This window comes from Chroicocephalus ridibundus, chromosome 13 (assembly GCF_963924245.1).
Source record: "Chroicocephalus ridibundus chromosome 13, bChrRid1.1, whole genome shotgun sequence".
In the NCBI taxonomy this organism is placed as follows: domain Eukaryota; kingdom Metazoa; phylum Chordata; class Aves; order Charadriiformes; family Laridae; genus Chroicocephalus; species Chroicocephalus ridibundus.
In genome coordinates this window covers 949,186-975,422 of record NC_086296.1, presented here as the reverse complement: position 1 = coordinate 975,422, position 26,237 = coordinate 949,186, and the positions used below count along the sequence as shown (strand labels likewise).

Sequence of the window (26,237 nt, the reverse complement as noted above, 5' to 3'; positions counted from 1 at the left end):
CGGTGGGGAGAGAAAAGCAGAGAGTGAGGCGGGGGGGCCGCGAAGGGCCGCGGGGCGGAGCGGCCGCGCGTCCCCGCCGCCTCACCTGGGTTGCCCGGCTTGCTCTTGTACCGCAGGCCGGTGCTCATGGTGCCGCCCGCCCGCAGCGCGCCGGGGGGTGTGTGGTGGCGGCGGCGGTGTGTGCCGGGGTGTGTGTGTGTGTGTGTGTGTGCGGCGAGGGCCGCCCCAGCGCCGCCGCCGAGGGGCCGGGGCCGCCCATGCCGGGAGCCCGCCCCGCCCCGCGCCCGCCCCGGCTGACAGCCCGGAGGGGCGGGGGGACAGCGGGGACGGAGGGGATGGGGGGCAGGCCGGGAGGGGCCGGAGGGGTGACGGTCCGGGAGGAGGGAGCCCCGGGCTGAAAGGGGACACAGTCGGGCCCGGAGGGGGAGCCCGGGCCCGAAGGGTGACAGCCCGGGCCCCAGAGGGGTGACAGCCCGGGCCCAGGCCCCCCCGGGGCTGGAGTGGTGTCCGATCCGCCCCCCCAGCACAGCACGCAGAGGCTGGAGCACCCCAACAGCATCTCCCCGCTGGCAAACCCAGGCAGGGCCAGGTGCGGTACAGGAATAGCTCCCCCGGCCCCCCAGCCCCACGGCAGGGTAGGGGTGGCTGAAGGCTGAGACGCGGTAAGAGGAAGCACTGCCCACGCTGGGACACAAACACAACACCCAGAAGGGATACACCATTGTAAAAAACCTCAAGAAAACCAAACACAAATGGAATAAATAGGAAATGCGTTTCCAGATTTAGCATCTCAGAATGCAGTGGGAAGCCCTGAATCATGCTGCAACTGCACTGTGCAAAGCAGGCATGTGTGCTCTGCTTCCATTAAACCATTTTGAAGAGGTGATATGGAAAGTTATTTTAGGTAAAAACTGCCAGTATAACTTCTTAAGGAAAGGCAGGAGAGAACTCAAGTGAATTTTAAACACTCCAAAAGCAGTAGTAGCACATGATTTAAGCTCACAGGAACCCCAACCCAAGAGCAAAGGAGCACGGGGAGGGGGCTGCGAAGCCTCAGGACACCCAGCTCTTTCCACAGCTTCCACATTTCAAGGACAGGTAAATAATCAGACATGAAACGCCTCTGATCCAGGACAGGACACGCTTGGCAGGGTGATGGCTGCACACACGCGAGGACACTCCCCTGCCTTGGAACAAAACCAACACTGATGCCACAGTACGGATTTTTCAAATGCCTGCAGTCATCACAGCGTTTATCTTGCCATTTCTTCCACCTTCTCATTCAAAACATCCCTCGTATCAAAACAAGGAGACACTTCCAAGACCAGAGGTTGGCAAGCCCAGGAACATATGCTTTGAAAACCCGTTAACTCATCCCAAGTTCACTTTCAGCTATTGATTCAAAGCATCCAAAAAGAAATAAATCAGGTAATTGTCACCATATTTACTTGTTTTTAAATGCTAGAGTGCCACAGACCATTTCAGACTCTACACCACAATTAAAGGCACCAACAAACCAACCAACCTTTCATGAGTTGTTTTATTGTCTGCCACAGTACTTTAAATCTAACAAAGACCGAAAGGACCGCAGCCACCTGCTCCTCAGGCCTGCTGAGCAGTCCATACACAGTTTCGTGCGGGCACTTTGTCCCAGTGCTGGGAGGTGCCAGCCCAGAGAAGGCCGGGGTGGGACTCAGAAAAAGGGACTCATCTTCCATGGCCCCGGCCCTGCCGACACAGACAGGAGCGGAACTGCAGGGTCAGAAATTAGGCTCCAGCCAGAGTCCCCTCTCCAGAGATCTCCACAGTAGCGAAGACTCAGGTTAACAAATAGGTTTCCCCATAAAGCTGTGAAATATTTTAACAAAACCAAGTTCAAGTGTAACTGAAAATTAACATCAGACAACATCAACAAAGTGGCAGAAGGCATAAAAATCAAGCCTATGTTGAAAGGAACGCACTCAGGTATGGTATCAGCAGCGCCACGAGCCCTTCTTCGACCATTATTCACGTAGATCTCGGGTTTGGAGCAGAGATGCTCCAGCTGGAATTGAGGAGCCAGAGAGAAGCCGAGTTTATCGATTGATTATCAGTATCCACTAGTGAAATTGTTCACTGAGGCGGCACACACAAGAATTGTGACAGTGGCTTTAGGTGCCTGGCTTTGAAAAGAGGGGAGGGGGGGAAGCTCCGTTGTTAATAAAGCTAAAGATAGATGCCTTTGAAAGCCCGCTTCCCCACTGTCCTACTTTGCCTTGAAGGATGAACCGTCGGTGTTACCTTTGCTCACAGCTAATCCCATACACAACTGCAGCCTCGGCTTCTCCGGACGGGTATGGCTGTCCTCACTCCCACAGGCACAAACGGACAGCAAATCATTTTAAGAAGGTTGCAAAACATGATGCAAAATTCTGGAAGAAAAACAATGTGAAAGGTGCACATAGTGGCACACAATTCATGAGAAGATGTTTACCGTTAAACCGCTGCCCTTGGCCGTCTTGACAGCCACGCTTACAATTCACATCTTCATGAAACCCAGAGAGACTTTGTACGAGCACACATCTGTCACTCCATTTCTTCTTTCAACTCCATTACAGCAGCCACCGAGGTAACAATGGAATGTCCATTTGATGCAGTTCAACTCCAAACACAAGCCAAAGAGGCATCCCTGAGATGCCAATCATTTGTTAATGCTAGCCTGATTAAACACTCGCTGCCGGACAGCAAAACTAGAGCTAATCATTATATGAAAGACGCCCCAATCTAGTACAGAAGACAAAGTGTCTCAATCCCATATTTGCAGAGTAATTTACGCTTATGAATATATGTTACATGCAAGACTACAAAAGCAAGCAGAAAGAGAGCTATACACTCAGCAATGACATAAAGGAAACAGTAACATTCATGAATTTACAAACTAAGGTGTGCAATCAGATTTTCCAAGGAATTTACCCACCTAAAAGATGCCAGTAGGTGCCTAATGAACTTTGGGGAAAAATAAAAAGTGGGTGCAGAGCCCTGCTACCTGACTTCCAGCTAAGACACTTTTAAATTTGTTTTGAAATGAAATCAAAGCAGTTTGTATGTAGGTAAATTCTAGAAAATGCCTTCATTCCCCAGGGTAAATACGACGATTCCTTCGATTACGTACCGTGCATGACGCCACTGCAACATTTCACAGATTAGCTGGAAAAAGCCAAAATCCAAAAACCAACAAAAACAACCCCAAAATCCAAGATTTTCCAATCGCTACAATTTATTACAAAATTTCAATGAAAATTAGTGTTATGGTATATAAAAAGTTCGGTACATGCCATCGCTCAGCTGACAGATAAAAATGCCTGTGACAGAAATGCTCGCGCTCAGCACTGGCGCCCTGACGACCAGTCCTCAGAGGCACCCCGAAGCCGCTGGCAGGCGCAGCGTTTATGGTACGGTAAGGCACGATGATTTAGAAAAGTCAGCTTCTTGGCATCACTGGTGAACCATCAGCGTTTTGTACCTTCGCTCATACATCCCACAAACAGAAATCACCAGAGACGAAGCTCCAGAAGTAACCAAAGCACAGAGAGTTATGAAAAACTGGTAGGATACACAATGACTTAAAATGGCAAGTGAAAGCTGTGATACTGTGCAAACACACATACGTTTACGTAAACAGGCCACAAAGTCTTTTAGTATTAATCACAAAACTGTTGAGAATAACCTAGCAGATACACGATTAACTCCTTAAACCACCACGACGACTACGCCAAACAGTGCGCTCTATCAGTTCCTGTATAAAAAGGTATAGGAAGGATAATAAAAGCACGTTTATATAAGTGTGAAGACAGTGTTACCAAAAGAATCAAAAAAGATACAGTATAACATGATTAACATCGAATATATAAAAGAAGCCGTTTTACAACACGATCTTCAGACTTTGTGTTTGTTTTAACGCAGGTCTTGATCTGCGGCATCCAGCTTTTGCCTTTGCACGTAACCATTCGGCCAAAGAAAAGAGCCCCCATCTGCTTAGAGACCTGGGTGCCGCTGCGGACAGAAGTGGAAAACAAAGAGCATTAGCAAGGACACGCTCTCGGCCCCCTCCCAGCGCCCGGGGCAGCCCCAGCCCCCCCAGCCCCGCACGCAGCCCAGGGCACGGGGTGTCACGTTCCCACGTCACAGACCTGCGCCGCAACCGCACCGGCCCCGTCAGGCACAGTTTGGCCCCAAATATTTATCACGAGTGTCTATTAAGAGCCCATAAATGAGACTCCATTTTTTTGCCACGTGCTCCCTGACGCACCCCCACCCTGCTCCGTCTGCGGGAGCACGCGGCCGGCGTTGCTTCTGGGGAGGAAAAGCAAACCCCCCGACCCAAGCAGGGCCAAGGGCCAGCGGCAGGGCTGATCTCACGCACAAACACTCCGTGACACTCCTGAGGTAACACAGTAGGGCAAACGGGTTTCTCCAAGCACTCACACAGCACTATTCATATGGCTGAAGGACGGGATACCGGCCCGTCATTTCAAATAACTGCCAGTTTTGGACGTCTCTAGTTATTTGCCGTTCGAAAAGGCTGCTACAAAGAAAGCAGAAATCCAGCTTTCCCTGAAATTGGACCTTGCTTAAGAAGTTGTGCCAGATTTGGAACCTGGGAGACACCTCAAATCCTCCAGTCCCAGAACCACTCATTCCCAATACGAAAAAATAGCTTAATCTAAACATTCATCTGGATGGAAAGAAGAAATATCCTAGCAAACACTGCTGTGTCACCTCACCTGTCAGGTGCAGTGCAGCACTCGCCCAGACCGCAGCTGGGATAAGGGGCCGACAACGCGCTCCTTTGCTCTTTGCCATTCTCACGGAGGGAATTCTGTTCAATACACAATTACTTACCATTTTAAGGAGGCCATCGCTTCCCCTAACAACCAGAGCAAGGCAGCCAGCATCAAGGCTTTAAAGCCAGAGTCCATACGTTAACCAAATTCAATATTCAAATTCAAAATTAACCTGTTGTGCTACACAGCTACTTCAAATATGACAGAGAAGCAAAACCTCTGCCATTGCCTGCTTAACTCTGGTCTGGTACAGACAACAGCCCAAGAGGGAACTGTAACTCATGTTCCGGACTCACAAAAAGACTGGAATTTCCACTAAAACTGAAGGTTGTCATAGGCACAGCCCTGCACTGATGTTACCAGCATTAGCAACACGATATCCACATTTCGTATGCTCGTAGAACGTACTTGGCCAAAGTATGCTTGTGCATTTCGGTGTGGAGTCATTTCACTGCTTTTTCTTCCTAATCTCCTTACGGGACAGTATTTTCTGATATATTAGGTTGATACCATTCTTTACAAGTTTGATCTCCAGTCCTATTAGACTGACTTTAAGCCCCCCCACGCCTTTCCCCAACATATAGCTTTGATAAACGCTTCCATCTGCAATGGGAATTCATACCATCCCTTAAGAAAGGCAACACATTCTCCCGTGTGCTCTTAAAACAAAACTTTCTTGGTAAGTAGCAGCACACAGGCCTGCACCCCGACGCACTCGGTGGGACTGCTCAGCCTCCTCCACCTGCAGCGGTCCTGCCAGCCGCGGGAAGGAAGCGCTTTGCTCCCCCAGCCGCTTCCAACACCACTGCGCTGCAGGGCAGCCTGACACCTCTCCACAGACACTTCTGAAGTCCTAATCGGAGACATTTGCTTTATAGGCAGTTACATCTTCTCACTGACCTAAATTCTTTTCCTTCAAGTCACACCTATTTTATGTTGTAGCTACAGCCCTTTTGGTGCCCAGGCATTAGCAAGAGCTTTGAGAAATAGCGTCTTTCCAAAAAGAGTAAGAGTATTGGATGACACCAGTGTCCTGTTGTTAGCTAGATTTGACTCATGTTGTCACTCACAACCCTACTATTTTGGGTTTCTGATATTTCAGTCATCCTCTGTTGACTTCGTGGCTTCAAGTTTGTTCCCTTTCCTTTCGCCGATCTGTAGCAACACTTTGTACTTCCACATAGTATATACTTGGTTGATGATATCTGCTAAGTTCCAAAACTGGCCTTTGAATTGCTTTCCGATGTTTATCGGAACTGACCTAGTGGGAGGTGTCCCTGCCCAGGGCAGGGGGGTTGGAACTAGATGATCTTTAAGGTCCCTTCCAACCCTAACAATTCTATGATCAGTTAATTTAATATGCTAATGGGGTTAATATCCACTGAGTCACATATACATACCAGGCTCCGAGCTCCAGAACTCCAAGAAACGTTCCTCTGAAAATGTGTGCTTAGCAAAAGGTGGCCTGAAGCATTTACAAGTCCCCTGTGAGCCCACGCCAGGCGCTGGCACGGAGCTGGCAGGCCCATGCCCTCCATCCTCAGGATACCATCACCCCACAAATTCCAGTAGCAACCACCTCCCCTCGCCTCCTGCATCCCACCCGCACCCAGCCCTGTGTCAGGCAGACTCGGGAGAAGGTGGAATATGCGATGGGCCGATCCCATCGCTCCTGGGCAACCAAGGCAGAGCGCAAGGTGCCCGCACGTATGCGCAAGAATTGACAATGCCACTGTAGCCACTGCGCTGTGGACTTCCATCTTTCCCAAGGCATCGACACATTACTGAAAAGCAAATAAATACATTTCCACTCACCCCTGACACTTCCTCACAAAACAGGACTTCTGCGTGACCCATAAGGAATTTTATATTCTCTCTATTTTATGTTGTCTGGAATCACTTGGCAAAAATTGAACCAGTTTGCATCAATCCATCGAATAACAAAATTTATTGAGCTACAGTTTGGGCAATTACCGAGAATATCAGAAAAGTTTGCTACTGGGTATGTCAATCTTTTTCATTTTATGTTTTGCAAACATTGTGTCATTCCTTGGAAAGCTTAAAGTCTGCAAGATAGAGCGTGCTTTGGTTTGTGGGAGGTGGGGGGACCATTTTGCTGATAATGTTTTTAAATGTACAAACGCAAATGAAAGCGTTATTGTTCCACACCTCAAGGAATAAAAGCTGTAACACGACCCTCACTGCCCAGTGCTCTGCGCGTCGCACACAAAGGCAGATGGGCTCCAGCTACAAGGTGGCTCTTGAGGGCCCTGCTAAGACCTTTCTATGCAAGTCAGCTCCAAGGTCACACAGAGCCACATGAGTTCAGCACTCCAGTTGTACAGCAACAAAGGAAAAATGGCAATTTCAATCAGAAGTCTACTCTCTAAGGGAAACAAAAACCTGTGCTAGCCCACCGACGTGGGGTTTGCTGAACTAGTCCATAGTCAGAAGAGCCGGAAAGGGCACGAGAAGGATGGCACCTTTCTCAGGTAATTTCCAGCCAGAGAAACAGCCACTGGCAGTGCCAGGCACTTCCTCCAAATACTACAAATTTGCCCAAGCTTCACATTCTCCAGGCTCTCGATTTCAGCTGCCAAAACCTACAACATGATCCTCACTTCCCCAAATGACATTTCTCATCAGATCAATTCAGCATTCAGCAGCATCCTTTCAGAAGGCTGGTTGCTATGACAATGCTTTGTGTTGTTCTGTTAAATGATGTCAATTCACTGGTAGAAAGAACTAGCTGTTTGGTGCCTTCGGTACTGCCCTTACCGAGAATCAGAACAGAGGTAGTGGGCTCAGGAGGCTTTAAAATACTTGTGGAAATCATGAGCTATAATAAAAGAATTTTCACCATCCTACAGATATTTTAAGTGCAAGATGCTTGGGTTTTTTCCCCAAACACATTTCCCTAACCATAACTACATTTCCAGCTGGCTGTATTTGTTTTCCATAGCCTAGCTTCTGTTACTGGTTTGTCCCAGCATGATCCTGAAGCTGAGTGGAAGACATAATACCGATTTGTAAGAATAACAAGAGGAAAACAGATTGCAAAGAGCTACACTTTCAGAAAGAGAAGGAAAGGGAAGAAACGCCCATCAATAACCATTTCGTTTGAAAAAACAATTCCAGCATTTCGTAATACTTGCTCATTTGAGATGGACAAGTTCAGAAACCGGTAAATGTGCTCTTGGAATTACTGCAGGCTTATTGCAAAAGCATTTTGTGTTAGAGTATCCAAACAAAACTAAATCTGTTTTAATTTTTGGTAACTTATTCCACCCCTCCATCTCCCTCCTCTCCAATCCTTCATTTGAACTGTCAAATATAAGCAGCAACCCAAGCTTGTCTGGAAGTTTTTACCATGCTTCCAAGGACTCAAAAGATCAGTGTATCAAAAGTCAGGGAAAAAAAAAAAAATCTAAAAAATTGTTGCTGCTTATTCCAAGAGTATTGTGGCATCCAGCCGTGCTCTCACCGCTGCTGCACACACCTCCACAGGCACCGGCTGCGCGCAGAAGCTAGGGAATGTTTAGAGGAAACAGAAAAGCACAGGTCAGCACACCTGTGGGAGGGCTGCTCTCCAAAGCTCTGATCACCACCACCTTGTCAAGCAAGTCTGGACTCGGGGGCTTTTGTCACAAACTGCAGTTGGCACACTGGTCACTACTGCTCCCAAACCATCTTCCTTTCCTGCTTCTAACCCACCTCCACCAGCACTGCGCTTCATCCCCCTTCAGGCTTCTACTTCCCCACACCAAGAAATCTGTCCATCCTCTTTGGAAACTTTGGACATACTCCCCGTGTATCATCTCCGCCTCTGTCACTCCCCTTACGCTTCTCTTACTCCACTCTTGAGAGAGAAGAAAACCACTTGAAGTAAGTTTTCCCTTTGCTCTTTCCACAAACCCTTGAAAGACGCCCCTATTCAAAAGGGATCGGGCAAACCAGACCTTCCAGTCATCCCATCTGTGTAGCACTTCATGATCATACGGACTCTTCACTCCTTTTGGCAAGGAGTTGAGTTCAGCACTTCTTCCTCACTATGCAATGCCAGACTCTTTCCAGAAAACCTCAAAGCCTTCAGCAATCTTCTCCCCACCCTGAAACACATCTGAAACCAGAAACGGGTATTCCCCATATTTGGACATTACGACTTTTCATTATCCTCCTGTTTACTCTCCAGCTCTTATCTATGAAGGTATTTAGACCATACTGCTCTTTTCTCAAAATATCCGAAAATATCTTTACATCTTTGCTTCATGAAGGGGAATATATTTTCAAGGCACTTTTGAAGAAAATGAATAGGTAGGAATAGGAATCTAAAATAAAAAGAGGGAAAATGTTGATTTTTACATAAGTTATCTACAAAGTCACACATTTTTCTCAGCATAAAGAGAAGTAAGGGTGCAAGAGAGCAATTAGAGGAGAGACAGTAGCAGAGCTGATCCTTTAAAGTTCTTGTAAAACTAGAACCTGAGAGATGCTCAAGATAAGCTGTAACAGAACAAAAAGATTGATATCAATTATATTTAAATTTGTTGGCAGTTTGGATCTGTTAACTACTGTGTTAATTACAAGTTTCCTGGTTTCTCTGGAAATAGTGAGTTCAATAAAATACAGCAAATAAATCTGATGGGAATGCTGGAGGCTGAAATCATCGTTCCTCCTAAACCGTGAAGGCAGTTAACACGCACAGGAGAAACCTGCCTGCGGCCAAGTCCCAGGTGAGGATCCCCTGCCCCACACTGACACCTTCACACAGCGGCACTCTGGGTCAGCTGCAGATCTGCCTGGGCACGAGCCAGCAAATTACACTAAATGTCTATCAATCAATAGCTCAAGGGTAACAAAAAAAGAAGTTCAAAATTCTTTCCTGAAAGCAGTCTGTCAAATATGATTTCCACAGCAGCTGCAGAACCACAGCTTCAGGGATGCCAAAGGAACAGCAGGACGTCCACACACGACGATCTCATTCAAATCCTTCTCAAATTTGTTCACATTCAGTATTTCGGATCAACTAACTTCCTTGAGATTTAGTTCAAACTAAATCACAGGAAGATCATGTGGACGCTTAGTTAAATCTGCAAAGCTGCCCTGCTTAACGCATGGAGTGGTCCCAGACGTACTCCAGATTAGCAGCGTAAAGTGTCTACAAAACAACATTTCACCGGGACGCACATGAGCTTGCTCAAAACTCTGTTTACTTACGTATCCATGGCTGCAAATTCAGCCTGGCACAAACCATGCTCCAATCTGTTTCTACAAATACCATATCCAGTATTACCAGAAGCTGTGAAACACAGGGAATCTGGTGCCATAACTGGCTAATGATTAGCAGGAATACTGCATCCCGTTAGCCCTCAGACAGCGATTCACAGCAAAGCCAGTATCCAGGAGCTGAAGAAGGAGCTCAGAATATATTTGCATCATTTGCCATCCTGTGCTCTGCCAGCAACAACTATGGACCAGCCGAGCAGATTTAGGGTGAGTTTTTTCCTGCTGAGTATAAGTTTAAAGGATGCCGCGCGATTAAGTGTGATTTGTAAGTCACACAAAGAATTGAGCTCCTTTGCAAAAACCAGTAATGATAATTTAGACTACATAAGGTTTCCTGCATCAAACAGCCATTTTCACAAGTGGGCAGAGTTTGGCCGTACAATAACAAAGTCACCACAAAAACTTGTGACTTCAGTTCAGACGAATGTATTTATCAGGCTGCGTAATTACCAGCTCCTGCCCGAGGAAGCGAGAGCTTCGTGTCAGACTATTGCACGCGCTGCGTGCTCAGCCCCAGAACCATCCTCAGTGCTGAGATTTCCAGCTCTGGGAAAATATAGCTCAGCGTGGAAGTTGGAAGACACGATGTAAAGACTCCTCTACCTGCAAGACTTGGAATTGTGACAGTAAGAAACCTGAGTTTGAATTACCTTTTGCCCCTTAACTACTTTGCACAAAGATCACAGTGCACATACCAGTAAAACCATCAACTTCTGCTTAAATAGGAATCCAGTGAATAAGTTTATCCCTTAGGAAGCTTTTTCTTCTTTTTTTTTTTTTTTTTTTTTTTTTTAATATAAACAGGAAGACTGAAGGTTCAAATAAAGGCAACAAAAAAATCTCCTTATTTTAGGCTTGGAATGTTGGCAGCTGCCACAAGGTCATAAGGGACAATATAAGCCATTTTATTCAAGCTTTACATTCCAGAAGACCAGCAATCACAACTGGAGTATTAAACTGAAGTATTAAGCAACAAGACTCCTCATATCCTTCTCTTTTTCATTCTCGCATTTAAAAGAAAAATTATGCCAGAAGAGCTGCATTCTGAAGAAAGCATGAATATCTGCTACAAGAATTATTTTTCTTGACTCCCTCTGGTCCCAGCCATCACATCACACGTGACAGCGAGGGAGCCCGTCTTCGGTACACGTAACCAGTTTGCCTCAAATTCCCTTTGGTGCTTCGCAAAAACTGCTAGAAATTCAGCAGACTACACACCCCGAAACACCATAACTTTCGTTTATGTATAGTCAAATTCATTTTCTGAGGAGCTTTTGCTAACAGAAACAAAGGCAGATGATCCAAAAATAAGGCACTGAAGATAAGAAATTACAGGTCTTAAAACCAGCTGGCAAGGTAACACCTGCATACGCCCTTCTTTCTAGTCTACCCAGAACATCACTCATTTTCTCTGTAATTACTCCAAAGTGCAAAATTAACACGAATCATTGTAAAAATTCTTATCTAAGAGGAGAGTAAACAAGTCAGAAAAGTAATACCTGATGCATCCAGATGTTAAGCATCTCAATCATCACCAGGCTTCATCCTCATTTGGGCTTGCATCTGTGCAATCATCTCCTGCATGCGGCGCAGCTGGAAGAGAGAAACACCCACACGTTTAAAGCAATTTCATGGGGGAACCAAAATCCAGGAAACTTTAAATCTTTTTCATCCATAGTGAAATGCAGATCCAATTTGTCTCCTTACAAAATGGAAATGTTCGATTAATTCACCTGATTGAATACTTTTTTCCCCATCTCAGGTTCTTTAGTGCATTACGTCTAACTTTCACAAAACATTTGTAAGACTACTTACAATGACAATTAAGCAATAAAACCCAAATCCTTTGAAGCTAGCTACGTTTGCAGACCTGTGTCATTAACACTCAACCTCCAGTAAAGAAAACACCCCCTTTACGTGTGCGGACACCCTGCTCGAGTGCGGTAACGCAGCCTAGTTCCGATACAAGTGCTCAAGGCGCAGTACCAGGGGTGGACGCTCATCTGCTGCTACCCACAGAACTGGGCAGTGCTCAGCAACAGCGACAGCTGAGAGTGCAGACAGAATTTGAGAACCACTTCAAAAGCAAACCAGAAAGATGTTTACAAAATTTGGAAAGAGAGACTAAACATATTAAGCACCAATAGTTTTACATCTAAACAATGACTTTTCCTGGCAATAACTGTTTTCTTAAAAGTATTTTCTTAGGACACTTATAAGTTAATTTCCATCTCATAAAGGGCCAGTTATATATAATGCATTTTTTTTCCCCAAAATAACATTAATATTAATAAGTGTTCCTAAGAAAAAAATAAGAAACACTAATATGGATTGTCAAAATGCATATGCAAATACCTCTAATTTGGTTTACAAATGACTAGGTATTTCCTTCCAGATGCAGGTGGGGAAGGTTCCACGTACACAATTGCAAGTGTCCTGTCTTACAAACTGGAAAAGAAACAGGCTGCAATTTCCACACACATTGTGTAAAATGTGTGTCCATCTCAAACTGGAGATAACGTAATGATCTGAGGCTCGTATAGGAAGTTTTCATTCTTCTAAGAATAATTGTGTAGTTTTTAATATACATAGCTTTTTTCTCCGTTAGGAAAAAGTAGTTAAAGAATTGTTTTCGTTTATTTTCGGGGGGGGGGGGGAGAAACTCTTTATTTTGAAAAGTACTGCTATATTTAAACAATTACACTGCATTTTCACCCACGTTAGCTACTGTGACATTAGTTACTCCATCAGATTCAACACTAAAGAACCTGTGATAAATGCCTGACTGCACATACATGGCGTTGAGCTGTTAGCGTTCTTTTTTTAAAAACAAACAAAAAACCAAACCTATGCACAAACAGAAAAACAGAAAGACATGTCACAGAACAGGGAAAAATTAGTTGTAGATGCCTGTATCACTCCTCCTTGCCTGGCCTCAGATGCAGATTTGGGAAAAGGGGAGAGAGAAGCTGAGGTGCAGAGACTGGAGCCAGCCCAGGACCCACCACCGCCCGTGTCCTGGGGCTGCTCCTCGCCGCAGCGGCACAGGGCTCAGCACCGGCTCATTCAGGTCCCCGTGACTGCGGCGGAGATACACCGACAAAAGGAGAGTCGCACAGGAACAGTGAGACACGGCTAAGTCTGTAACGAGTATTATATACCCAGCTAGAAAGGAGAGCTGCGCTGATTCCATAGCCCAAGAAAAGCTTCAAAGATCAGCTTGTAAAAACGTAAGACACCTGGTCTCCTCAACTGCCTCTCTGCAGATTTACCAGCAGAAGCAAAGGAGCTTGCTGGAAGCTCATCGGCTCGAGCCCCCCCCGCAGAGCTGCAAGCCGAGCCATGGAACGCTCCCAGAATAGAAACCATTCAGCAGCCACTGGGGAAGATACTGCCGCGCACGCATTGTGGGGACTGCTCAAACGCAGCACTCTGCTAACACACAACGGCGTATTTTAAGACTTAAATACAGCATCGACTCTTACATTTTCTTAACCTTAATTGATAAAGATATGCCCACACCATGACAGAAATCAGATGCAGCCTGTGACTCCAATGTAAGGCAGGCCAAAGGCACGAGACCTGCTCTGCTCCAACATGAGGATTCCAGAAGGTTCTTTCCTTTTCCATTTTCACGTGGTGTTTTGAGATCTACAGGTGAAGTGTTAATCTCATCCATTAGCTAAAGAACAGCAAGTTTCTGAAGCCATTTTAACATAATTCAGTAGAAGAACTTTCAGGCACAAGCCCGTTAAAAAGCCTAGGCACGTCGCTGTCTCCTATGGCATTAGTACGTAGGTTGCCTTTTCATAACGAAAGGTGGCCAGAAAAAAAAAAGTAAAGAAAACAAAAATAAAAAGGCGTTCAAGTGCATCTATCTTTTTCAATGGGTCCTGGGCTGCATAAGCATTTTGTTTTATTTTTTATTAGCATTTGATATGCAAACAATCCAGAACAGTTGCTTCCTGCTGTGAAACTGTGGCTTCTCAAGAGCTCTAAGCAAACTCACAACTACCAGCTTCATAAGAGTATTTTTAGTAGTCAACCTCTGAGTAAAGACAGATACCGCACACTAAAACCTGGCTGCGTAACTACAGGGCTGAAGTCAGAGGTAACAACCGAGCTCAGGAAGAACGTGCACAGACAGACTGGAGAGAACATAATTTGCACAGTAGGAATCTTGTCAGCTCGAGTGTAAAATTAAAATGAAAAAAAGAAAAATCAAACAACTGACTCTTCCACAATTCCCCTCCAAGTAGACGACAGGACATAAGAACTATTCCTGCACGTCACAATACAAGCTAAAAACAGCTCTTGCGTCTTCACCTTGCCAGGCCGGCTGCACAGACAGCAGCCACCTTTCCTCTGCACAAAGGTGAGAGCACAAGCTGACGCAAGAGACCCAAGCCGATGCCGTACCAACATCCATGTTCCCTTTGCTGCTGGGCGCTGCGAGCACCAAGGGCGCACCAGGCCTCTGATGGTGCTCAGCAGCAAACCCTCTCCCTTGTCGGAGCAGCTTTCGTGTATTCCACAGGGAACTTGCCATGGGCCCCTGAAGAAGGATGCTACAGCGTGACCGTGTAGTGCCAATGCACACCATGAAAAGGAAGCTAGGAAGCAAAGTTTGGAAATCTGCTAAAACTTACAAATTCCTGTGAATTCCCAGATAGCAAAAATCAAAAGAGTAAACTTAAGCTTGGTATAAACTCCACATAGTTTACCTATTATGTCAGGACAAAAATTTACTTCAAAATTACTTTCATGTAACTACTGGGTAGTGCCTACACACAACTACTGTAGCAACACAGAAAGGAAACAAGCATTTAAAATGAGAGTTAAGGTTAGAGTTAAAAGGGAACCACGCAGCTTCTTAATGGCTTCCAGGCCACGAGCAGAGACCAGATACGCAGCTTGGCTTTACCTGCAAGAGTTCATCGGTCCTATGTTTTGCCCAGAACCCCAACAAGTACTACTGCTGTCTGAACAAGGCGAGCAGCTTTTCAGTGACGACCCCACAGATATCACAGGAAAAGAAATGTTAAAAACAAAGAGTATCTACCCCACTGACACGCTTCCCCTCCTGACACCAAGTGTGATTATTTCTGCCCATGCCTTTACATAAGAAAGTTCGTTAGAGAAGAGGCTGCAAGAATAGGGCAAGATGGAAAACTGTGGACAGTGGATTCTAGTAAATCCAGATAGTTGCTGTTGGTTAAAAACACTCCCATACTGGAGTATAACTAACCCTGTCAACTGAAGACAAGAAAAATCCTCCTGACAGAGTTACCACATTTCAAGGGGCTGCCACCGAGACAGGCGTCTTTCGTAGGACACGCTGCCATTATACATAGCGGAGTGTCTACGGCCACAGCCATCACACTGCACGGGCAGCAAGCACTGTTCCTTCAAAGAACAACTCAGAAGGACAACAAAAGCAATTACATCCCACCCACTCCCCCCCCCCCAAAAAAAAAAGAAAAAAAGAAAAAAACCTGTTCCTCATTCCAGTCCCCAAAGGATTCCCATTGCTAACTGCTTACTAAGGGTTTTCTTCCCTTGATGTGCTCCCAGGACTGGGACTATCGCACTGTAGGGAGGAAGGCTGAAGCATTCTGTCCCCCTGCACCGGGCAGTAAAGTTCTACGAACAAATGAAACCTCAGAGCCATTTTCATTTCCGCCGGGCCCGCAGGCCTTCAGCGGCCATGCTGCCTTTCCACCTTACCTTCCCGCCAACACTTCGGGCAATACCTGCAGCGCCAGGCAGTTACCCGAGCCCGGCCCCGCCACCGCAGGCTGCCCACTGACTGAAGCAGGTTCTTCATCGCAGCTGCCAACGGGTTAAACACATTCAGAAAGTGGAACCCCGGAGAGAAAGTACTTTCAACATTGCCGTTAATTCTGCGGTGTTCAGCCTGCTGCTGACCAGCGCCACTGAGGACAGCGCAGCAGAAGGATTTGCCCAACGCCTTGGGGCAGCTCAACAGATAAATCCGAGGAAGCTTATTCTTTGCTGTTTCCATACAGTCATGGCCTTAACATTTTTCTGGAAGTATTGCCTCTCAAAACTTTGAAAGGTTTTTATTATGACATATTTTTAAGTAGGAAGAACATGGCACAACACTACAAACTTTCTGAAGTTTGTGCCCATTTACATTACAACATCGAAATACTCTGAACACATTTGCTGTAAGAAACACGGACACCTTTACCCTTATTTTCACTTCCCAGCTCAGCACAACAGCTCAGCACTTGCAAATGGCAAAAAGTACAACTGGGCTGAGCAATAAATCCAAAATGATAGATTAGCAATTCCAAATTGCTGAAGCGGGGACCACATCCTTTGGCATAATAAAAGATCATTTAGCAAAAGTGATGCCTTGATAAAGCTGATCCTGGCAGTAGCCCAAGCATTCATTCATTCCTTCCAAGGTTACATAAACCTCACCAAACTGTAAATAGCCCTTCAAGCACCGTTACTGATGGGAATGCAAAAGAGGAGGGGAAATGGATATTTGTTTTCTCTGTGAAGGCCATGGAATGCAAGCCCATTTCCTCTGTGCCTCTTCCCTCCCCAGACTTTTCCCAGTCTGAACCTTAGGGATGATATGGAGATGAAGGGATTTCATACCGGCTTATCTACAGAAGATTCAGCAAAGCCTCTTGATCTCTTTGGGATAATAGAACGCAGAAGTTAAAAATCTATTTGTTTTTCCAAGTTCTAACCTAATCCTCTGCAACTTCAGCAGCAGTTATTCAGAGATGATTAGTCCCAGAAGAACCTTTCAGATTGTCCTCCAAGAAATTCCAGGCCTCATCCCTTTAGTCATAGTATATAAAACCATACATTACATATGTATATACATTTACCCAGAGAAGCTGTGGCTGCCCCATCCCTGGAGGGGTTCAAGGCCAGGTTGGACGGGGCTTGGAGCAACCTGGGCTGGTGGGAGGTGTCCCTGCCCAGGGCAGGGGGTGGAACGAAATGGTCTTTAAGGTCCCTTCCAACCCAGACCATTCTGTGATTCTATAATAAACACTAGACCTACATTCACACAGAGCGGTCAGAATAGACCGGTATACAATAGTGTGCCTGCCATATCAACAGTTTCCAGGAGGAACAGTTACAGGAGAATTTTTTCAGATGTAAGCCTTAAGACAAACAGTTTACAAAAGATAACAAAGTCTCTACTTAACTACTAAGCACGTACAATTTATGTAGTTCACGTAACAGGAGAAACACTTATGACAAACTCCATAAGTCTACTGCCTGAATCTTGGAAGCATTAAGAAAAAAAAAGGAAAACCCCACAAAACATCTCTAAACAATGCTCTTGACATTTTCAAAGCATTTGGTACTCCTGGCTATCAGCTGATGGTCTATGGTTGTTTCCACACACGTCAGTAAATGGGAGGCAGTTAATTTGTGTACAGAATACTTGCAGAAATTCCACTCTCATAAGTGCACGGCCTTTTAGTGTGCTTATGTTGCTGAAATGAAGGTATACAGATGCAGCTCATTTAATCTCCGGTAATTCATATTATTAACTACTAGTTACGGTGATAATCAGCTGCTTCTGCATTTCCTTTTAGGAAAGTTTTTTTTGCTATTTATGTCAACGTGCCAGGGTTAGCTATTTTTAAATATGGATGCTACACAGGAAAGAGAAAATGCACAGACTAAAATAACTATATTTCAAAAATTTCCATGTACAGGAGTCTGAATCTTTCACCTCAGAAACACACAGAACTGCTTGTAGTTTTTTATTTCTTACTCCAAATCACTGCATATACGTATTGATCTCTTAAATCATGCCTTCCTCCATTTATGACTTGGATTCAAGCTGAACTGGGTAAAAGAAGGATAAACAGAAAAAACACTTCCAGTTGGCAGCAAGTCTTAAGTTTTCACAATGCAAGCAGTCATAGGCATTGGCAGTGTACTACTTCAATTTAAATACTAGGCTAAAAACCCTGAATCTTTAGAGTTTTAGCATGAAAACATTTAGTTGAAAGGCCTAGTAATAACTTGAAACAGAGTAAGAAATCAGAGATTGAAAACATCAATTTCTTAAGTTGACTGGTACAAGAGAAATACTATGAATTTTGCTACAAGTCAAAATTAAGATTAAAAAGATGCACAGTAATTATATCATGGGACTTTTAAAACTCAATAACCTTTTTCTACTCCATAACCACAAGCCGTAAGAAGAAATGTACTAGTAACGTGCTTGTAGTACACCGTGCACATCTGACACGACGTTAGACTCCCAGGCTATCCTGACATGCTATGCTTAAAGCAGCATACATCGCTGACAAACATGAATTGATTTCAATACTTTAAAAATAGCAACTATCCTTATGGAAAATTAGCATACAGACTGGAAATGATAAATACCCTGCCTACAACCAAGCGTCCGCACGCTACCTACCATCCACAGAATGCAAGCGACTATGAACACAGTACTTTGTATGGGCAACCTGGATATTCACATTAGGTCTGCTATTTTTCACAACTCCAACCTTACGCTCCCGAGGCAGTAGTTGACGTAGGATGCTGAAACTGGAGCACAGCATGTTATATTAAAGAATAACAGTTTTAGAAGCTCCCTCTTACCTCAGCCTCTTTCTGCTGGAGGATTCTATCCTTGTCTACCACTTCCTCTTCAACAGGCCTATTGAACAAAAGAACGCATTGATGCTATAAGATACAGAAGCAAAAGTCCCCAAGAAGAGAGTCAAGGTTCATATTTCAGATAACAGAACATCAAAAAGCCTGTGTGCTTCCTCACGGGGGAACTGAGGACATTCTTAAACCCAGGCTCCCCTTTTGCAAAAGGCCATCTTTACCTCAGACTCTTACTATTCACCCTCTGATTCTTAAATTTCTATTTCTTCACTGCTATGGGTATACTCAGATTCCCTCCACTGTCTATACATGGAACAAAATCAGCCATTAGAAAGCTGTGTAGGCTATTTCGTTTCTTCCTTAAGATCAAAATGTTTGGCTGAATACTTGAAGAATAAATAAAGAAGGAACAAGCTATCAAAATAGATGCAGCACCAGTAGATGTACACCATTTGCTTTAAGTCTGCCAAGGACAGAAACCTTACCAAGAAAAAAAATAAAATCCAGAAAACCCCCACACATTACCAAAAAAAGATTGATTGGCCTAAACTTCTCTCGCTAGCTCTATTTGAAATAGCATGAAGGAGCAAGAGAACAGCCACCAACGCAGCCTTGCAACAGCTGGAGAAGCAACATCCTATCTAATCCGATAGGCTGGGGCTATTTAAATGTGCTCACTAGAGTTCACTTTTTTCAAGTAGACATCATTAAACAAAAACCTCTCCTGCTTGCAGCCCGCTGCTTCTTCATGCACGTTACAATTAGAAGCCCAGAGAAAAGGGAAGGGATATGAAAACAAGAACAGCTGCTTGTAAGCATGGCGCTTTGCTAGATACTACTGCTCTTCAAGAACAGCGTTTCATACAAATTTCAGTAACTCAACAGGTTGAAATGTCATGAGAAATAATTAGTTACGGGAGGGATCAGTTAGGAGAAAGAGCAAGTCCAAGGTCACAGTGGAAAACGAAGAGACTCACAAGCAGCAGAACACAGACACACGCGCATACTCACTTGCCAGTTCGTTTTAGCCGCTCCGAACGGAAATTCTCATAGTGCAAATCTTGGGTCACCTCCTGCAGGTCCTGCATGTGCGTTCTGGAACGAGCAAAGAGCTACTGAACACTTTGTCCTTCTTGTCAAAGGAAAGAAAAACACCCTTTTATCTTCTATTTTTATTTTATTTACAGACCAAATCTGCCATAAAGCTAGCCAGAACACAGCTCTCATGTTTATTGGTCTTTAATTCGTACTTAAGTGCCTTCCCACCAATATTCTTCAAAGACGCAAAGCATGCTATTCCTCTTGTTTAGTAATTACTGTATAGGAGTTGTATATACCAGTCTTTGCTGTGTAAGAACCTTGTGAAGGCTGTTATTCAGAAAGATGCTTCAATTCCTAAAGTATTTTTTGACTTCTAAGTGCTATTAAGTATAATTTGTAACTGAGAACTAGGTGGAGCTCATCAGATCCCATTACAGCTGACATTGCCTAACAACTTCCAGCTGTCAAAAGAGGAAAAAGCGCTTGCTACTACCGACCAGCAGAGGGCAATCCCTGCCCAGCAGAGACCGAAACCAGAAATACACAACAGAATTCCAACAATACCGAGATTTCATTTAAAAAAAAAAAAAAAAAATAATCACTTAAAACCATCTACGCAGGCAGAACAGCCATATCAGACAAAAATCGGCAAGGGGCAAGCTATCATATTCAAAATAGGGTTTCATCCACTGCCGAGAAAACAGCTTTGCCTTTAGAATACTCTTCATGGTTTAATCCATCACTTTGAGTAATATTTTTAAAAGCCTCTCTGCTCCACCCACTGCACTGTAAGAAAACGTCAATTTGTATGTAAAGCCATCAAACCAGTTCACGTAAGGCATAAAAACTCTCACGTGGATCTGACAACGTAAAATATAGAAAAAATTTTCTGAAGTCAGAGATGAGAGGGTTGCAGCTGCAAAACAAGCTGCAGGGGGCTAAAAGTCACTCTCCACCGGCTTCAGAGCTAGATTTGAGCTAAGGAGATCACATTCTTGTACCTCTCTGGCCATTGTAACGGTTACATCACCACAGGAGATGGGATAATTTTACCATTACTCACACCAGCATTGTGCGCAACTTAAGGAAATCGTTGTGCTCTGGATTTTCAACTTCGACAACTCCCCAGGGATATAGACGGCCTCTGATTTTTTTCCCTTTCACCTCAATAAGTTGATTGGATCCAATAACAGCAAAGGGAATGCTAGCCTAGTTGAGACAGAGCAAAACAAGTTACTGTTTTGATTTTTGATTGGTTCCTTTTTTTGTTTTTCTTTTAAGGAAAGCACGAAGACTGTTAAGTAACAGACAAGAGAGGGGTAAAAGAAACGCTGACAAATACACTCCACTAAAATCCTTCCACATCAGAAAACCAACAAATCCTACTCTAGGCAACGCAGCCTCTTGTTATTGACACCTGTGGGTTTGTTGGATCAGTTTGTCTCAACCGAGGCACAAAAGGAAATGACGCTTTGCTTTAGGAACACTTGACTGTTGTTGGAAGTACAGTTTGGGCACAACGTGTCATCCGACATAACATCACACATGGAAAACGGCCAACAGAAACACGCTTCAGACACAGATTGAAGTAGCTGGGGAGAGAACTTCAGATACATTCTTCAAGCACCTTTGCAAGTATCACAGCACAAAGAGGAAATGACTTCAGTAAAACCTTTATTATCTGCTCTAACGAGAGGAAAGTTGGTAATTAGTGTAGTAAGCATAACGTGCACAGGCTCTCTCTTTGCTTGTGCATTTAAAGGTTTGAGTCAGAAAACAGACTGCAAATCACAGTTCTCGGTGAAGCACTGCTTGCATTCAAAAGAGAAAAGGAAAGAAAGTCACGACACCCTACATTTGGAATTCTGATGAAGAGACTGGAGTAAGAAGGATTATAATTCACAGTCAACATCCAAAGCAAACTTGAATTTTCAAAATTATATAAGGGAATAAAGTACTTTTAAGCCTACAGGCTTGAAGAACTACTGCAGCAAAATAATAAATTAGGAGTGAAACTTGCCTTTAAAACTCTGGTTTGTTCTTTAAATTCCTCGTCTTCATCAGAATCTGCATCAGGGAGCTGATAGATCCTAATGCCATGTTCAGAAATCTCATCCAGAACCTGAAGTTTATAAAAAAGGAAGAATAATAAATCCTTATTTCATTGACGAGGTATCAAGTTAAAAATATACACAACTGATTTACCCATCTGTCACATAGAAAACTGAAAATGAAGAAAGGAAGCCTCCGCTAGGCCCTGGTTGGATTTTAAGGATTTTATTTTACTATTGCAAAAATGTATCTTAAAAACATTGCTGAGATTTACTAACTACAGAGGTTCTCTTTTAAAGAGCTTATGTAGCAGGCATTTTAAAAACCACGTTTGGTTTTTAAACGAAAAACGAAACTGTTTGTAATCTGTCAGCAATCTGCAAAATCAGAAGTGGCTAAACCCGCAGAGCAGCTCCCTGTCTGTCCACCCCAAGAGAAACAGACTCCCCAACCAATGCATTTTGTGACATTCCTAATGGATGTTTCTTTGCACATGACTGTAACTAGCATACTTTTGTGCAGCGATACAGAAATAAAGGTTTAACATAAACATATCAAGATGCAATCAAGGCATCAGACAACAATCTGTAGTTGCACTTGGGGAACAAACATCAGAATTAGCACATGAGTGGCTGGGAATGTTAGCAGCAAAACTAATACAACATTTGTACTACAATGCACTCTGGCACAGCACTTTTTGAAGACTAACAAATATGCACTTGACTCAATGTCCAACATGCCAAATAACACAAGCTTAAAGATTTAAAGAGAAGCACAAAAGATAAATGCACTCTTAGAAAACATCGCAAGTAAATAATTTAAAAAACCCCAGGAGATTTACAAGGAGCATAATACAGAAGCAGGCACAACCAGTGGAGTTAATATGGGGGGGGAAGCAACAAATTGTAGAAGCATTCATTAGTTACAGCATCAAACCCATGCAGCTCACGTCAAAGTATATTTTCCTGTATTTGATATGTACAAAAATTTAAAGAGACAGTGCCTATTGTCTCTGGAATGAAAAAGACAAAAGCTTATTATCCACTTAAACCAGAGAAAGTTACTCTAAATCTACCACGAGAAAAACCATCCATAAACAGTTTTCTTTACTGTCACTCATGTCTGAGATTAACGTAAGAATTACACTTTCTGTACTCCCATGTACATTTTTTCCCTAGTGAAACGTCTGCAGGGTGTGCAGGGTGAGCAGCTCTCATAATGCCGTAACCCCAGGCCTTTGGCCATCTCCAAAGGTGGCACGAGTCCATTCTTTCCTCAGAACCGAGGAGATGCCCCTGCTGCCATACTATTAGAAATACTTCAGCCACAAACCCCATCAAAGGCACTGCCAAGATGTTCTTTCACTGAGGGATGCGTGGTGGTAAGAGAAGAGCACAGAGAATGCCGAGATCCCCCAATAACTCTCCTCAAAACGACCATGGCTGTCTCAGCAGAGCAGGTTACCTGGGCCAGCTTCCTCGATGAGTATTCCCTAGCGAGCTGCAACCCCACCGCCCCACCGCTGCACTACTGAGCTCGCAGGAGACAAAGCCGGGGCAAAATCGTGGGGGGCTGAGGTTATCATAAAACCATTTGGAAAAGCCACTGTAAGGACCTGTGCTGCCATTACTCCATCTTTAACTGGACCCGAGCTGGATAACACAGACACAAGCAGGCTGCAGCTGGACGAGAGCTCGTAGCGACCCTCCCCACGGTGCTGCTGGGTTCCGCCATCTCTGTGGGGACGGCAGTCCTTAGCCACAGTATAAATGAAACTTGTCCAACCAGAGCCGGGTTATTACACAGCTGGTTAAAATAAAACAATCCCTCACACCATCAGAAGAGGAACAAGCATGTCTGAAGCACAGCTATTCCCATGACGATGTTTTCCTGCCAGGTATATAAACATCCCCCGCGCTCACACACGCGCACACAACTCAATAAAATATTATGAGCCCCCACCTACACAGAGAGCAATATTTTTAAAGGAAAAAAGAAATTTGGGAAAAAGTGTTGCCAATAAGCAATTAGCAGTGACATTCTCACAATTGCATTTAAACCAACGCATTTTGCTGTTCTGCAAAATGGAAGATAACTAAATTGTCACTTAAGATAATAAAAGATGCCCAGCTGGGATAGGTGGGGCAGTGCTGCAGCCATGCCTCTAAGTAGCTGCATAAAACAAGAAAGAGCATTTAACCTGGCTGAGATCTTAAAGATAAAATGCAAGTGAAACAATAACGGGAAAGTCGACAACAAGGGGTGCTAGAATAATATATTACAGCTGTTAAACCTAGTGCTTTCCTGAAAGGAAAAAGAATTGCAATAAAAACAAACTGTATTTTATGGTCCTAACAATGAAACAGCATTTTGCTTCTTCAAATCTAAATTTTATTGGCCTCAGAGGATTCTGTGTTCCTAAAGATTAGCCTTCCCATGGGAAATTAAAAAAAAAGTCAAAATATTAGTTCCCCTCTCATGAAGTCATTCTTTTGAGCAGGTTTCCTTAGCAGCCTTGCATGGCACAGCTTGTGAAACTGCCTTGCATTTCTTCCCACTCAAGAGTTTTAAAAAATAACTTTGAATTCCAGAAAGACCAAACAGGAATTACTCCAAGCTGGGTTTCCTTTGCAAGCACCACAAACTGATCTCGCTGCTAAGTCCAAAGCGGCAAAACAAAAACATTTTACTTTAGATTGATGGCCAAATGGCAGAAACATCTAAAAAAAATAAGACTTCAAGCTGCGTCAGCAAAGCAGGATTTTGATTCTTACTCTTGATTAGAGATTCTTTTAGCCAAGATGCTTTGAGTTAGAACAATATACAGTAGCTAGACTTTCAAAGCTTTGGAACCACATGATACATTCGACTTAGTATAAACTCAGTTTGTAGAGTGACCTTTGCCAGCAGCACAAAAATAATGAGACTTGTTTACCTGCTTCCTCACCACTCCCTCCGCCGGCAGAATAAGTGCCATTCATCTCGTTATGTTTAGCCAGAGCACAAATGTGGTGTCCGCACGTCCAAGGCAAGGCTGCTTTAATGACTAATTAGTTAAAAGTAACTTTGCTCAAAATAGAAAGAACTTAGCACTAAATATGTCAAGAGAGGTTGCCTTTGAATTAATCTGTTCATCACAGGATACGTACACTGGGATTCATCTCCATCCTCCACAATAAACGTACTCATAAGCCCCCAATCTAACAGCACTTAGAGAACGATACTGAAAAATAAGCAATCCCAAATTCACACTGGGAAAGATGCTTGCTCGTGCTACTGCCATGTTCCAGCTAAAATCCGGTGTAACCAACACCCGGAGGCGGCTGTCAAACAGCTTGTGCACCGCACTGCGCTCGACCCCGAGAGGCCCCCGCGCAGCAGAGAGAAGGGGCACACGAGGAAGGCCCAACACAATTACAGCAAACATTGAAACCGGTAAGAGTATCTTCCTCTTCTTTTCACCTAAGAACTGCTTTTGCAAAAGATGACTGTAGATAGAACCTATTTTGTATCACTTTATTTTATGCATTTGAACTGTCAAAGCAGAAAATTCAGATTCCCAGTGAATTATATTGTCAAATAATTAAGGTTCCACTTAAATGCCTGCTTCGAATCTTTCAACATCATTCTGCTACCAAATGCTGAACCAAAAAATAAGTACATATGAAAACTGAGCCTGAAGCACGCTGCTGAAAGATCAAATACAGTTTCTTTATAAAAAGTAGCAGCTCCACAATCGGTATTACTATCAGATAAAAATCTTTCAGCAAGTCAGTACAGCCACAGAAAACAAGAAGCGGTAAAACCAGCAGAAGCAGCCATATCCCTGCTTCGCTATTTCCCTCCGAGTTCTTCCAATTTGCCCACAGAACCCGTCATCTCCCTACAGCACTTGCGGAGGAACAAAATAAAAGCTCAAGAGCCTGGACAGGATTTCTCCCAGCAAGATCTCGAGGTCCTTTTTAACTCAAATGAACGACTTTCCCCACCTAGTTCATCTTGAAGCTGGTCACTTCTGTATAAACACCTCTCCCCTGCTTCTGTGAAGATGTCTGTCTATGTTGCAGACAACGTTCACAGTCACAACCGTCCCAATTTCAAGCTTCCTCAGATACAGGGGGTTTATTCCATTTCTTGCGCAAAATTTTCTTATATCTCTGAGCTTTACGGAAGCACAACAGCAATGCCAGCAGCACCTCACCCTGCCAGGCTGCAGCTGCTTTATGCCTACACAAACCAGGTCACACCTTTGGATTGTGGCACTGGCCCACCCAAAAAACCCCCAGCAAATCCTCTGAGTTGAGGCTGAGTACACCTAATGTGCTGTTTTGTAAGCAGGATTTTAACTGCACTATTTTCCCAATTAAATAAAGTGTATTCCCACTTCAAGAAAACAGAAAAATA

The 26,237-nt window shown here is 44.0% G+C and overlaps 2 protein-coding genes across 2 annotated transcripts in view; both read right to left on the bottom strand.

The window, feature by feature from the left end:
- SEPTIN5 (septin 5) overlaps positions 1-11,704 on the bottom strand; it is a 54,353-nt gene extending 42,649 nt beyond the window's left edge. The window contains exon 1 of the mRNA XM_063350948.1: positions 11,609-11,704. Coding sequence (XP_063207018.1) covers positions 11,609-11,641 — 33 coding nt within the window. The 5' untranslated portion in view covers positions 11,642-11,704. The remainder of the gene's footprint in view (positions 1-11,608) is intronic.
- Positions 1,522-26,237, bottom strand: part of LOC134522804 (septin-2) — a 40,015-nt gene continuing 15,299 nt past the window's right edge. The window contains exons 8-13 of the mRNA XM_063350949.1: positions 21,802-21,903; positions 20,845-20,990; positions 19,752-19,835; positions 18,729-18,786; positions 11,609-11,702; positions 1,522-4,032 (exon numbers count right to left, since the gene is read on the bottom strand). Of these exons, the coding sequence (XP_063207019.1) occupies positions 11,634-11,702; positions 18,729-18,786; positions 19,752-19,835; positions 20,845-20,990; positions 21,802-21,903 (459 nt within the window). The 3' untranslated portion in view covers positions 1,522-4,032; positions 11,609-11,633. The remainder of the gene's footprint in view (positions 4,033-11,608; positions 11,703-18,728; positions 18,787-19,751; positions 19,836-20,844; positions 20,991-21,801; positions 21,904-26,237) is intronic.